Here is a 15,110-nt window from a genome sequence, read left to right as displayed (position 1 = left end):
TACAATGGTAAAAAATATTAGATTGGCAGCTGACTTATCCACAGAGACCTGGCAGGCCAGAAAGAGCTGGCATGATATTTTCAGAGCACTAAACGAGAAAAACATGCAGCCAAGAATACTATATCCAGCTAGGCTATCATTGAAAATAGAAGGAGAGATTAAAAGCTTCCAGGACAAACAACAACTGAAAGAATTTGCAAATACCAAACCAGCTCTACAGGAAATATTGAAAGGGGTCCTCTAAGCAAAGAGAGAGCCTACAAGTGGTAGATCAGAAAGGAACAGAGACCATATACAGTAACAGTCACCTTACAGGCAATACAATGGCACTAAATTCATATCTCTCAATAGTTACCCTGAATGTGAATGGGCTAAATGCCCCTGTCAAAAGACACAGGGTATCAGAATGGATAAAAAAACAAAACCCATCTATATGTTGCCTCCAAGAAACACATTTTAAGCCCGAAGACACCTCCAGATTTAAAGTGAGGGGGTGGAAAAGAATTTACCATGCTAATGGACATCAGAAGAAAGCAGGAGTGGCAATCCTTATATCAGATCAATTAGATTTTAAGCCAAAGACTATAATAAGAGATGAGGAAGGACACTATATCATACTCAAAGGGTCTGTCCAACAAGAAGATTTAACAATTTTAAATATCTATGCCCCCAATGTGGGAGCAGCCAACTATATAAACCAATTAATAACAAAATCAAAGAAACACATCAACAATAATACAATGATAGTAGGGGACTTTAACACTCCCCTCACTGAAATGGACAGGTCATCCAAGCAAAAGATCAGCAAGGAAATAAAGGCCTTAAATGACACACTGGACCAGATGGACATCACAGATATATTCAGAATATTTCATCCCAAAGCAACAGAATACACATTCTTCTCTAGTGCACATGGAACATTCTCCAGAATAGATCACATCCTCGGTCCTAAATCAGGACTCAACCGGTATCAAAAGATTGGGATCATTCCCTGCATATTTTCAGACCACAATGCTCTAAAGCTAGAACTCAACCACAAAAGGAAGTTTGGAAAGAACCCAAATACATGGAGACTAAACAGTATCCTTCTAAAGAATGAATGGGTCAACCGGGAAATTAAAGAAGAAGAATTGAAAAAAATCATGGAAACAAATGATAATGAAAATACAACGGTTCAAAATCTGTGGGACACAACAAAGGCAGTCCTGAGAGGAAAATATATAGCGGTACAAGCCTTTCTCAAGAAACAAGAAAGGTCTCAGGTACACAACCTAACCCTACACCTAAAGGAGCTGGAGAAAGAACAAGAAAGAAACCCTAAGCCCAGCAGGAGAAGAGAAATCATAAAGATCAGAGCAGAAATCAATGAAATAGAAACCAAAAAAAACAATAGAACAAATCAACGAAACTAGGAGCTGGTTCTTTGAAAGAATTAATAAAATTGATAAACCCCTGGCCCGACTTATCAAAAAGAAAAGAGAAAGGACCCAAATAAATAAAATCATGAATGAAAGAGGAGAGATCACAACTAACACCAAAGAAATACAAACTATTATAAGAACATACTATGAGCAACTCTACGGCAATAAATTTGACAATCTGGAAGAAATGGATGCATTCCTAGAAACATATAAACTACCACAACTGAACCAGGAAGAAATAGAAAGCCTGAACAGACCCATAACCAGTAAGGAGATTGAAACAGTCATTAAAAATCTCCAAACAAACAAAAGCCCAGGGCCAGACGGCTTCCCGGGGGAATTCTACCAAACATTTAAAGAAGAACTAATTCCTATTCTCCTGAAACTGTTCCAAAAAATAGAAATGGAAGGAAAACTTCCAAACTCATTTTATGAGGCCAGCATCACCTTGATCCCAAAACCAGACAAGGATCCCACCAAAAAAGAGAGCTATAGACCGATATCCTTGATGAACACAGATGCGAAAATACTCAACAAAATACTAGCCAATAGGATTCAACAGTACATTAAAAAGATTATTCACCACGACCAAGTGGGATTTATTCCAGGGCTGCAAGGTTGGTTCAACATCCGCAAATCAGTCAATGTGATACAACACATCAATAAAAGAAAGAACAAGAACCATATGATACTCTCAATAGATGCTGAAAAAGCATTTGACAAAGTACAGCATCCCTTCCTGATCAAAACTCTTCAAAGTGTAGGGATAGAGGGCACATACCTCAATATCATCAAAGCCATCTATGAAAAACCCACCGCAAATATCATTCTCAATGGAGAAAAACTGAAAGCTTTTCCGCTAAGGTCAGGAACACGGCAGGGATGTCCATTATCACCACTGCTATTCAACATCGTACTAGAGGTCCTAGCCTCAGCAATCAGACAACAAAAGGAAATTAAAGGCATCCAAATCGGCAAAGAAGAAGTCAAATTATCACTCTTCGCAGATGATATGATACTATATGTGGAAAACCCAAAAGACTCCACTCCAAAACTGCTAGAACTTATACAGGAATTCAGTAAAGTGTCAGGATATAAAATCAATGCACAGAAATCAGTTGCATTTCTCTACACCAACAGCAAGACAGAAGAAAGAGATATTAAGGAGTCAATCCCATTTACAATTGCATCCAAAACCATAAGATACCTAGGAATAAACCTAACCAAAGAGACACAGAATCTATACTCAGAAAACTATAAAGTACTCATGAAAGAAATTGAGGAAGACATAAAGAAATGGAAAAATGTTCCATGCTCCTGGATTGGAAGAATAAATATTGTGAAAATGTCTATGCTACCTAAAGCAATCTACACATTTAATGCAATTCCTATCAAAGTACCATCCATCTTTTTCAAAGAAATGGAACAAATAATTCTAAAATTTATATGGAACCAGAAAAGACCTCGAATAGCCAAAGGGATATTGAAAAAGAAAGCCAACGTTGGTGGCATCACAATTCCGGACTTCAAGCTCTATTACAAAGCTGTCATCATCAAGACAACATGGTACTGGCACAAAAAACAGACACATAGATCAATGGAACAGAATAGAGAGCCCAGAAATAGACCCTCAAATCTATGGTCAACTAATCTTCGACAAAGCAGGAAAGAATGTCCAATGGAAAAAAGACAGCCTCTTCAATAAATGGTGCTGGGAAAATTGGACAGCCACATGCAGAAAAATGAAATTGGACCATTTCCTTACACCACACACAAAAATAGACTCAAAATGGATGAAGGACCTCAATGTACGAAAGGAATCCATCAAAATCCTTGAGGAGAACACGGGCAGCAACCTCTTCGACCTCTGCCGCAGCAATATCTTCCTAGGAACAACGCAAAAGGCAAGGGAAGCAAGGGAAAAAAAAATGAACTACTGGGATTTCATCAAGATCAAAAGCTTTTGCACAGCAAAGGAAACAGTTAACAAAATCAAAAGACAACTGACAGAATGGGAGAAGATATTTGCAAACGACATATCAGATAAAGGACTAGTGTCCAGAATCTATAAAGAACTTAGCAAACTCAACACCCAAAGAACAAATAATCCAATCAAGAAATGGGCAGAAGACATGAACAGACATTTCTGCAAAGAAGACATCCAGATGGCGAACAGACACATGAAAAAGTGCTCCATATCACTCGGCATCAGGGAAATACAAATCAAAACCACAATGAGATATCACCTCACACCAGTCAGAATGGCTAAAATCAACAAGTCAGGAAATGACAGATGCTGGCGAGGATGCGGAGAAAGGGGAACCCTCCTACACTGTTGGTGGGAATGCAAGCTGGTGCAGCCACTCTGGAAAACAGCATGGAGGTTCCTCAAAATGTTGAAAATAGAACTGCCCTATGACCCAGCAATTGCACTATTGGGTATTTACCCTAAAGATACAAATGTAGTGATCCAAAGGGACACATGCACCCGAATGTTTATAGCAGCAATGTCCACAATAGCCAAACTATGGAAAGAACCTAGATGTCCATCAACAGATGAATGGATCAAGAAGATGTGGTATATATACACAATGGAATACTATGCAGCCATCAAAAGAAATGAAATCTTGCCATTTGCAACAACATGGATGGAACTAGAGCGTATCATGCTTAGCGAAATAAGTCAAGCAGAGAAAGACAACTACCATATGATCTCCCTGATATGAGGAAGTGGTGATGCAACATGGAGGCTTAAGTGGGTAGAAGAAGAATCAATGAAACAAGATGGGATTGGGAGGGAGACAAACCATAAGTGACTCTTAATCTCACAAAACAAACTGAGGGTTGCCGGGGGGAGGGGGTTTGGGAGAAGGGAGTGGGATTATGGACATTGGGGAGGGTATGTGCTTTGGTGAGTGCTGTGAAGTGTGTAAACCTGGTGATTCACAGACCTGTATCCCTGGGGATAAAAATATATGTTTATAAAAAAATAAAAAATTAAAGAAATTAATCAGGAATTCGCCAGAAAAAAAAAAAAAATGAGTAAGAAATATAAGAATCAAAACACGTGTGGTGGAGTGTGTATGTGGGTGAGGGGGGGCACCCTGAATAAGCAGCTGCAAGTAGTGTGACTTATTTCAAAAGACCCTGCAGAGTACTATGTTGTGAAACAGTCTAAAAAATATTATTCTTAATGATACTCCTGAGTCAGTATATAATATACTGATATTTATATAATATAAATCAAATATTAAATTCCAAACTCAAAAGATAGGGGAATAATTGGTTCATTTTCCAAGTATTCCTATCCATAATGTATCTTAAAATGATGCTTCAAATAGGAAGAAGAAAATGTGGCTATTCAAACTGGTTAAGTCTCAGCGAGACAACAACATAGTATGTCCCTGTGTTAAGGAAGCAGGATCTGATCGGTACATGCTGTGGAGCAACTTCTGATTCTCACACAGAAGGCCTGGAATCGGTCTTCAGAGCTCAACTTTCTCCCATGGTCTTCATTATCCTTTCATTTTGCCATCTCTTGGGGTTAGCTCTCCCTATGGTCCATCCACATGTATACGTAAAGCACACCCCTAGAACATCCACCCTTACATGTAAAGCACATTATTCTAAGATTCTCTTTTTTTACTGTTTTAACTAATTTTACTCTACTACTTGAACATATAGTTAATCTGGACTTGTCACTTGACACTTATTCATTGAATGTCTAGTTAGCTCTCAAGGCACAATTCTAAATGTGGGGATACTGCAGTGAACAAAACAAAGTCCCAGTCTTCAGCTTATACTCTAGTGGGGAATACTTTATTTGACAGAGGGAGACACAGAAAGCGAGGGAACACGAGGAGGGGGATTGGGAGAGGGAGAAGAAGGCTTCCCGCTCAGCAGGGAGCTGGACAGACGTGGGGCTTAATTCCAGGACCCTGGGATCATGACCTGAGCCAAAGGCAGATGCTTAACGAGTGAGCCACCCAGGCGCCCCATAGTGGGGAATACTTTTAATCAATAATCCCAGGTAAGAAGAGAAAAGAAATATGAAGGGGTAGATGATGAGAGTACCATATTTAGATCAGCATGAACATAGAAGAAATGCAAGTTGCTACATACTATAAAAGCAAGTAAGTCATATTTGGAAAGTGAAAACTACAGCAAAAGGTTCAAGTGGGGTCTATTAAATGAGTTAGCTTAATAACAGTCTTAGCATGTGGTGTAAGTTGTCATAAGAAACCCATCAACTAGAATCTTCCAAATCAAAAATACCATCTAACTGAATGTGAGAGGATAGAAAATTATTTAATTATTGAGATCCATTATACTTTAATGAGTTTACAAGTTGTACAGAAACCATACCTTGTACAGCTGTATTTCGTGGTTCTACTTCTAAAAGGTGTTTTAAACCTCTTGAGTTATAATTTTTCACTGACTCATACTTAGCAAAAAAATCCTATAATTCCCTGCCTTCTAAAACATTTTAATCATTTCCAGGAAAATGTTTTAAACAACCCAGTAAAACCTGTCTCCACTTAGATACACCCTCAATGTCCAATCTTAATTCAAATCATTATCAAAAAGAACACAAATTAAGTTTGATATATAGCTCACCCAACACAATCCACCTCTTGAGGATAATTTAGTGAACGAAGAACTTGTTCTAGGTTCCGTAAGCTTCTTTTTAAGTCACCTGTTGCCATTATTTAACATTACATTCGGCTCCAGCTTTTGAAATACTCTAATATTTCACCTAAAAATAAAAATCCATAAAACACTGGTTAAGTCTATTTCTGAATCTTTTATATTTTGTTCACATCTTTTACATGCGCTTACTATACTCATCTTAGCTATTTCTCCACTAACATTTTCCCTACTGGTCCAGTGCTATCGTCTATCTACAGTATATTCCCAAATGTAAGCATTTTCCCCAAATACTTTTTCCTTACAAAAAAAGAAAGTTTGCCTTATGTTCATATTCTTACAATGTGTCTCATGATAGTCTCCCTAATAGTTTATTTTTAACAAAGTACCATTTGGGGAGAGAAATCAACCTAAAATAATCTCCATCAATGACTATCTTAGATGCTTATAATCGTTACATAATAAGATCAGTAAAAAATGAAGACAAAGGAATTTATTACAGATTTAGTCATTATTCCCAGGGCTTTGATCTCATATAGTTGCCAATAAGATGTTTTGTTTAAAAAATAAAAATAGATTAGTAAAAAAAAAAAATTAGAAATGCTTGTAAAATATGGCAGATTAAATGCATGTTATCTTTATTTCTTTTGTTTAACATCACTAAAATGAAAGTAAATGATTAAAAACCATATACACTCAACAGGGCAAAATGAATTAGAGGGGATTCCACATGACAGAAAGTATCAACAAAGTTTTGGAAGATGGAAAGCAGATGATTAAGTGAAAACCAACCTAGCAAAGTAGAGACAGGCTAATTTTATCTGTCCATTTAAGAGGAAACAAACAGCCGCAAGATAAGTCCAGAAATGAAGGGCCTCTAATGCTTATGAAAGGCTAAGGGGTAAGGCCAAGGGGGTTGAAATAAGGATGATTACTTGAAAGTCCAGGTAGGAGCTGCGAAACCCTAGATTTTTATTTTCTCTCCCCCCATACCCCATCCCACATACGTGGTTCAGCTAGGCAACTATCTCTCTGCTTCCCCAGGATTACCAATGAGCTTTTAGATAATATCAGATCATTATCAAATTTTTAAAAAATAAGTTGTATTTCACTAAATTTTAAAAATTCTTTCCTAAAAAAGACATTGTCAAGAGAATGAAAAGATAGTTCACAGACTGGGAGAGAATATTTACAAAAATACATATTGAATAAAAGACTTGTTCCCAAAATATACAAATAACTCCTATAGGAGCAAGGGAAAAAAAAAAACCCAACCAATTAAGAAATAGGCAAAACATCTGAACATTCATCTCACCAAAGAAGACATACAGATAACAATAATAATATAAGATGCTCAGTCTTACATATCATCAGGTGATTGCAAATTTAAAAAAAGAAAGAGAGAGACCTATTATAATGGCTAGAATCCAAAAAACTGATGATACCAAATGCATATGGGATATGGAACAACAGAAACTCTCACTTATTGCTGGAATAAATGTAAATGGTATAGTCATTTTGGAGGGCAGTTTAGCAGATACAAAGCTAAATAGTCTAACCAATACAATCAGCAATCAGGTAAACAAGGTATTAACCAAATCAAACTTAAAAAGTATGTACCTATAACATCCTGCACACGAATGTTTATAGCAGCTCTATTCATAATCACCAAAAAGTGAAAGCAACCAAAATGTCCTCCAATTGGTGAATCGATGAAAAGAATCATGGTACATCCATACAACAGGATATTAAGTCAGCAATGAGGAAATGAGCAGCGACAAAAAGACATGGATGGACCTTAGTGCATCTTCCTAAGTGAAAGAAACCAGTCTGAAAAGATTATATACTGTACGATCTTAATTATATGACATTCTGGAAAAGGCAAAACTGTAGTGAAAGTGAAAACAATACACCCCCCCAAGGACTCAGAGGGAAGGAGAAGAGAGGGCTGAATAAGTAAACGTAGGAAAAATTTTTAGAGTAGTGAAAGTATTCTGTATGATACTGCAGTGGTATATACACAACAGTATGCATTTGTCAAAACCTATAAAACAGGATAGCACAAAGAGAACCCTAATGTATGCAACCTTTAAAAAACCATTTAGAAGCTGGGAGAAAACCTCATAGAAGAGGATGCATGGAAAAGATGTTAACTAAGTAACTTTGGAAATGAGTGCAAGGCTAAAGACAAAACCACTTGCATATAAACGCTGTATGCTGGTTTATAAACTATATCTAAGTTTAGAAAGTTGTTTCCCATTTACTTATGCATTAATTCTGATACATCTGTGCATGAGTTACTACAATCCCAGTAACACACACTGGGAACTGAAAAATTAAGTAAAACAAGGCAGAACAGAAGTAACGTTTCTTATTGCTAGAGTAGGAATTTATAGATCAGAAGAGACTAGAATGAGCCATGCCTGCCTAATGCATTAGTTAGAAAATTCCAGTATGAACTCATGTTCAGCTTAATATAGATACAAACAGTTATATACTGTATTTCTCCATAAGTGTATATAGACAGCTAGTATATATACATATTGCCTTCCTCTTCCAGCTGAAAGTGATTAAAAGCAACAACACCCCAGCAGTAAAGAACACACACCTCACATTCAAATCTTAGTGTGTATAATGTTCTCCAATAAAAGGAACCAGGACTCCCTGTAGAAATGGTAAATTCTAAGGCTGGGACAGAACATATATAAGATGAGTCTAAAGTAATACATAGTTCCAGAAAGTGAGAAAGTATACACAAAATAAACCAATCCCAATGTGATGGGGGTATGTCAACAGGACACAGGAGACAACAGTTCCCAATGGTCAAAAGTAAAACTATCTGAAGGACAAAATGAATTGAATACTATTGGACTATAATCCAAAGTATAAGCAAAACAAAAAATGAATTACTATAATGTCAGTGCATTAACAAGTAAAAGAGAAAGTGTTATCCTACCAATACATTTCATAAAATTCAACATTCACGCATAATATAATTCTTAGGACATTAGAAAAGAAGGAATTGTGTGCATTTGATAAAGGATATCTACCAAAAAACAAACAAACAAACAAACAAACACCTACTGCAAACATCATGCTTTATGGTGAAATAAAGGAAACTTTCTTCCCAAGACTGAGAATGAATTTTGTTCCCTCTCATCATTTCTCTTTAACCTTGTACTAGAGGTTACAGATAGTACAAAAATGCAAGAAGAATATATAAAAGGAATAAATGCTAAAAAGGAAGAAATAATATTGCCCTAATTCACAGATGACATAACTGTATATAATCAGAGTCCAAAAGAAATAAGTGAATTTAGCAAGACTGTTGGGTAGAAGGCCAATACATAAAAACTAGTTGTACTTCTCTGTATCCCTCAAGTTAATTGTATAATTTTAAAAACAGATTTTCTATGTATAAATCAAGTATCCTCAAAAGTATCACAAACATGTGAATAAACCTAGAAAAGATGTATAAGACCTCAAAACAAAAAACCCTAACTTTACTGAGATGAATTAAAGAAGGAGTAAATAGAAAAAATATACAACCTCTTTAAGGATTGGAAGACTCAAAAAATTGATCCACAGATTCAATGAATTTCCCCCAAAACTCTCAAGGTTTTCTTTTTTTTAATGGAAATTGACAAGCTGATTTGAAAATGTATCCAGAAATGCAAAAGATAAAGGATAACTATCAATCTTGATAAAAATCAAAATTGGAGGACTTAACCACTGGATATCAAGACTCATTATAAAGTTACATTTGGAATTAGTGAAAATGTACTAATAAAACAATGGAACAGAAGAGTCCAGAAAAAGACAATGCTTATATTGACACTAGATTTATAACAAAGTTGATGCTGAGTAGCCCAGGAGAAAAGATGGTCTTTTTCAATAAATGGTACTGGATCAACTTAATACCCAGATAGAATAAATAAATCTTGACCCCTTGATGTAAATGGCACCTCATATCTTTTACCAAATTAATTCCAGGTTTGTTGAAGATCTAAATATAAAATGTAAGACAACCAGGCTTGCTGGAGATCATAGAGAAGACTATCTTTGATCTTTAGGTAGAGAAAGATTTCTTATCTTAAAACTGTTAAGATGAATCACATTAAAATTAGCAACACTGTTCATCAAAAGACCCCTTCAAGAGAGTAGAAAGATAAACCACTGAGAGAAAATGTTTCTATAGAACTATAAAACCAACAAAAGAAATTCATATCTAGAATATGTAAAGAATTCCCTTCAAAGCAATAAGAAAAGGAAAGACAATAATAGAAAACGGGAAAGAGACCCGAACAAGAACTTCACAAGAGTAAATATGTGAAAAGATATGCAATCTTATTTATCATTAGGAAATTCCAAACTAAATCCAAAATGTGAAACTACAGAACATATGAAACTCATACAATGCTCTGGAAGGGTAAATTAGTATAATTACTTTAGAAAACTTTATGGTTCTATATACTAAAGCTGACATATAAAGGGCCTATGAAACAGGAATACAACTCCAGAGAACATATGTATGAAACAGTATGGTATGTATATATGCACCAAAAGACAGAAACAATATTTGAGATTTTAAATACAATAGTTTTTTAAATTCCAAAGAAAACACCATAAAATTATATTTTTAAATGACTCATTGCATGGCATAGGGCTTTCATTAGATTCTCGAAGATTATTCTCAAAAGAGGTTCATATAATAAATAAATATTGATAGGTAATTAAATGGTTAAGAATCTGCTAGAAAGAGCTAAAAGGCTTCTAAACTAAGTTTAGTCAATCAGTAAGGCAGTGCCCAATAACACACTTAAAAAGATCTATTTGTAACTGTCCATGGACACTCCATAGCAGGAAAATATATAACAATACCTTGAATAATGAATCCTCTGGGAATGAAGCTCCTTTACAATGAAGTCATTGACATTAAAAACAAACAGAACAATTCATAAATCAGGTAGAGTTAGTATAATCTTTTTCCCCAGTCAACATTCTAGCAGTTGCACAGGATACAAAATATTCCCTTACACACTTTCTCTGTATTTATGTATAACTAGAGGTAATAAGGTCAGGAATTTGCAAATCCCAAATTTAGTAGGCTTTCTATTTTAAGCCCATGGCCACCAAATTCTGCTTCCCCACCTCTTTAGGAACACAGTACCTTCCTGTTCCAAGACTCCGCTCCTTTACCAACATAGTAAAGAACAGGTTATTGAGTATAATTTATATGTTCATGCACGGATTCTAGTCAGTATTTTTCAGTTAATCAATTACTACTAAATATTCACATTTTTAGGTAGAGGGAATGTCTGCCAAATGGGAGATAACAGGAAAAAGAAGTGATCCTGAAATCACATTATACAAAACATTAGCCAAGAAAATAAGCCTTATTAAATATCTTTTAAGATGACTAGGGGATAGATGGACATAAGAAAGCAGTAAGAAAGGAATTCCCGAGACCAGCCTTTACTTTCCTGGGAAAGATGAAATGGGAATTAATCTGGTTGTAACTGCAAAATATATGTATTCTTAGGTACTGCCACTGGCCAATATAGTAATTATTGTATTAAGTTCCAGACCCACCTATCTTAATATGACTCTTCTAGGGGTACCTTTTCCTAAGACATTCTGTAACTTTAATATAAATTGTATCTCCCTCTGTAGACTTTAATTCTTCCAAATATATATTCCATGTTTTTAGTACATGTAATTTTGTTTTACTTAGCACTTTATGGTGTCTTTCCCTTCTCTGAAGTCCTGGAACATAGATCAATGTCTCATATTATTTCTACCTCTGAGAATGGACTTTCTGACAACAAAGTATGTCCTTGGAACACATCCTCTTCAGTATCAGCAGAATAAATATTTTTGAAGAAGAGTAAGATACAAGTACAGGTTGGATCTGTAGGTGAAGGAGGTAAATAATAGAACAGGAAAGAAAAAATAAAGGGATTAAAAAGAAGTGAGTATTATACAAAAAAATGATAGCCACTATTCTACATTTTCATGAGACTTTGCTAAATCTACTATGAAACTGAAAAACACTAAAACCAAGATATTAAGACAATCTACAAGTCATGCACATTTTAGCACAGTACTTTCAGAAATGAAAAATAACTTACTTTTTAAAAAGGATTAATATTTTCACTTTATAGCCCTTATTAAAAGAAGTTAAGGGGAAAGAGCCATTACTCTGCTTGTAGCATAGTTTCAGCCATTAAGATGGATTCAATATTGCTTCCCAGCATCCTCCAGAGAATTTTCTCTGCAGGTCAGACCTGCTCAACTATACTTATTGGGGAGATATAGTGAAAAGGGTATACAATAGCAGTTTACGATTTTTAATCTAGCTCAATCTCATTGTGATTGTAAGTCTTAAATGATTCCTCCCAATGGAATGCCATTGAACTCAGAGTGATTTTTTTCTTCAGAACAAAGCAAGTACACTGACTTTAATTATTATAGTCCATGGCTAAGAGTTTGTGACGTATCTTACAACACTACGTATTATCTAAAAACCGTGTATCAAAAATAGAGTAGATAGGGGTAAAGTTCAGTTTATGAAATTTGCTCAAAATGCAGTAGGGGAAATACTGTTCTAAGAGTTACGTAGAAAGGTCTGGAAAAGGAAAAACACAAAAGATTGGGCGAAAAACAATGGGGGCCCGGGACAAGAATATAGCTCAATAGTATTGCTGTGTTCACATATAAAACTGCTCAAAATACAAAATATTTGTGGATAATTTTAGAAAAATAGTCTTGTGTACCCATAATTTCGGAATCAAAATGCCAAGATGCATTTTCTTCGCAGCGAGAGGGAAAAACTGTTAAGTTGTCTAGAAGGCAGAGATATAAGGAAACTCAAAGAAATGCAGGCAAGAAAAACTCACTACTTCGACCTCTTCTACTCAGCGTTTCGGAGGAGTAGGATCCTTTCCTCAGCTCATAGGTTCCAACTGAAGGAATCGGTCAGTAATTTCCCAACCCTACCCTAAACTAAGAAAATTAGATGCCATGATTCTTCCTATTTCGCTGTTTATCATTACGCTATACCAGTTGGGTTTATAGGCAAGGCATATCTAGGGCTCCCCTCCCTCCATTTGATTTAAAAGGATGAAAAGGCAGACCTGGTCATTTGCTCCCTTCCATGGTTTCGGTAAGGGCTACGGAGACAGGCTTCTTCCCCTGCTTAACCTGGGGCGCACTCTCGCCAGCTTCCCCAGCAGCCGCCAAGCAAAGAGGGCCCCGAAGGCCTCTGGCCCCTCACAGCCGGGAGAGAGGGAGGTAGCATATGCGACCAGATAGCCACCGGAGCCCAGCCTCCAGCAGCTACTCGCTGCAGCCGGACACCTGCACCTCCGCGCACCCCTCGAGTCGACCGTTGGTATTTAAACAGTGGGTCAAAGCCCGCCACGCGCCGCGGGAAGACCTTCAAAGCAGCCAGCTCCTCGGTGCTTCACGATTCCTCACTGCAGATTCCACACCACCTTTGTCCAGACCGCTGAGGAAACTTGACTCTGCGGAGAGGATTTTCAACAGCCAGTCCGACCGCAAATTTCATATTAAAAGTTTATCTAGTGTTGATGCTTAAAGTGGCTCGGGATGCGATGTGAGAAACGGAGAATCTATAGCGAATCGTAAAGACCGGGAATAAAAATGCTTCTTCTCTAAGGCTCAGAACCCTAACGTCACTTCCGGCAACAATAGGAAACGTCAAAAGTCGGACCGTCGGTCGCTCTGGATGTTGCAGCTTGAGGTGCGCTGAGTTCAGAGGGATCCTGTGCTTCTTCTGCTATTCTCGCTGCTGATACCTCCACCGGCGTGGACAAGTAAAGTTTGAACCGGCATCTCCATGGCCTGGGCACCAGTTCCCGGCTGAGCCATTTTCTTATTGACTAAAAGCCCCCGCCCAGAGGCCGATTCGTCGCGGCGGCGGTGGGGATCGCAGGTCGCTCAGGTACAAGATATTTCAGAACTCTTGCGTCTTTTCTCTACATACCCTTGCTTTTCTTCTTGGAAATAAAGACAACCGGTGTTTGCCAGTTGGCAGAAACTTGCCAACCAGCAAGACTTTGGGACCAATGGCAGTGCAGAGCACTTTGAGTGACAGCTGTAGTGGCGTGTTAAAATGTAGACTCTGTATCAGGAGGCGGGAGTAGGTGTGTTCCTTGTGTTTCTAGGCCACTGGAGTATAGGTTAACTTGGGACCCAAGGTGGTGTCCCGGCCTCTTTAGGAAGTAAAGCCGACAATAGTAAAGATTACTCTTTTCTAGCCCAAGTGTTCCTTTTCAAGTAGATTGTTTTCTTGATGCATAGGCAGTTTTCGGTTCTATACTTACTTTTCAGTTATGTGAATGCAGACACTTTTACTTAAGATCATGATGGCTTCGCCGGGTACTTCAGCCATCAAACTTGAGTTACAAATTTGACAGATTATTAATTTATCTCTTGTTTGTTTCTTTGTAACTGGTCTCTACTCTCTTCTATGTCGGGTTTTCCAGTTAAGTATTATACATAAATTCCAATCACCATTCAAGTTTTTTGTTTTTATTTTTAGGTTCTGTATGTAATTAGTGGTTTAATGACTGAGGCTACTTATTTTAACAAATTGAACTTTTATTTTCAAGGATCCTAGATGTTTCTCTCCAAATCGATATATCATGATCTTTGCTACTGCAAAGTGAAGCTAATTTATGTTTTTCATTTCTGCTTGCTTTCTCCTTTTAATATTTGGAGTATGGTGACCATATTTATGGCATAGGAGGGTTTTTACTTCCCTAATGGCTTACAAAATTGACCAGATCTGAGAATGAAGGAAAATTTTATTCTGTTTTTCAAGTTGAGTAGGAAACTTCCCATTTTTAGCCAGTTAATTTGATAATTTGTCTGAGAATCTGTATTAGTTATCTATTGAGGGTAAAAAATTACTCCAAAATTTAGCAGCTTAAAACAACAAATGTTTATTATCTCATAGTTTCTGTGGGGGTGGAGATTTGGTTACAGCTTAGCAAAGAGCCTCCGACCCAAGGTCTT

At 36.8% G+C, this 15,110-nt stretch overlaps 2 protein-coding genes across 6 annotated transcripts in view; one reads left to right on the top strand and one right to left on the bottom strand.

The window, feature by feature from the left end:
* CEP44 (centrosomal protein 44) overlaps positions 1-13,565 on the bottom strand; it is a 30,152-nt gene extending 16,587 nt beyond the window's left edge. For 2 of the 5 annotated variants that reach the window (XM_004766094.3, XM_013063294.2), the window contains exons 1-2: positions 13,205-13,564; positions 6,039-6,177 (exon numbers count right to left, since the gene is read on the bottom strand). In XM_004766094.3, coding sequence (XP_004766151.1) covers positions 6,039-6,127 — 89 coding nt within the window. In that variant the 5' untranslated portion in view covers positions 6,128-6,177; positions 13,205-13,564. Of the gene's footprint in view, positions 1-6,038; positions 6,178-10,949; positions 10,982-11,869; positions 11,980-13,204 lie in introns of all 5 variants that reach the window. The other 3 variants (XM_013063293.2, XM_004766095.3, XM_013063296.2) reach the window with 3 other exon arrangements.
* Positions 13,566-13,754: 189 nt separating this feature from the next.
* Positions 13,755-15,110, top strand: part of FBXO8 (F-box protein 8) — a 53,333-nt gene continuing 51,977 nt past the window's right edge. The window contains exon 1 of the mRNA XM_004766099.3: positions 13,755-14,034. The gene's annotated coding sequence lies outside the window, so the exon portion shown is untranslated. The remainder of the gene's footprint in view (positions 14,035-15,110) is intronic.

The sequence above is a fragment of the Mustela putorius genome, unplaced genomic scaffold (genome assembly GCF_011764305.1).
Source record: "Mustela putorius furo isolate JIRA1106 unplaced genomic scaffold, ASM1176430v1.1 tig00000682_pilon_pilon_pilon, whole genome shotgun sequence".
Lineage (NCBI taxonomy): Eukaryota > Metazoa > Chordata > Mammalia > Carnivora > Mustelidae > Mustela > Mustela putorius.
The sequence above is the reverse complement of the archived record's forward strand: the minus strand, read 5'-3'. Positions and strand labels throughout refer to the sequence as shown.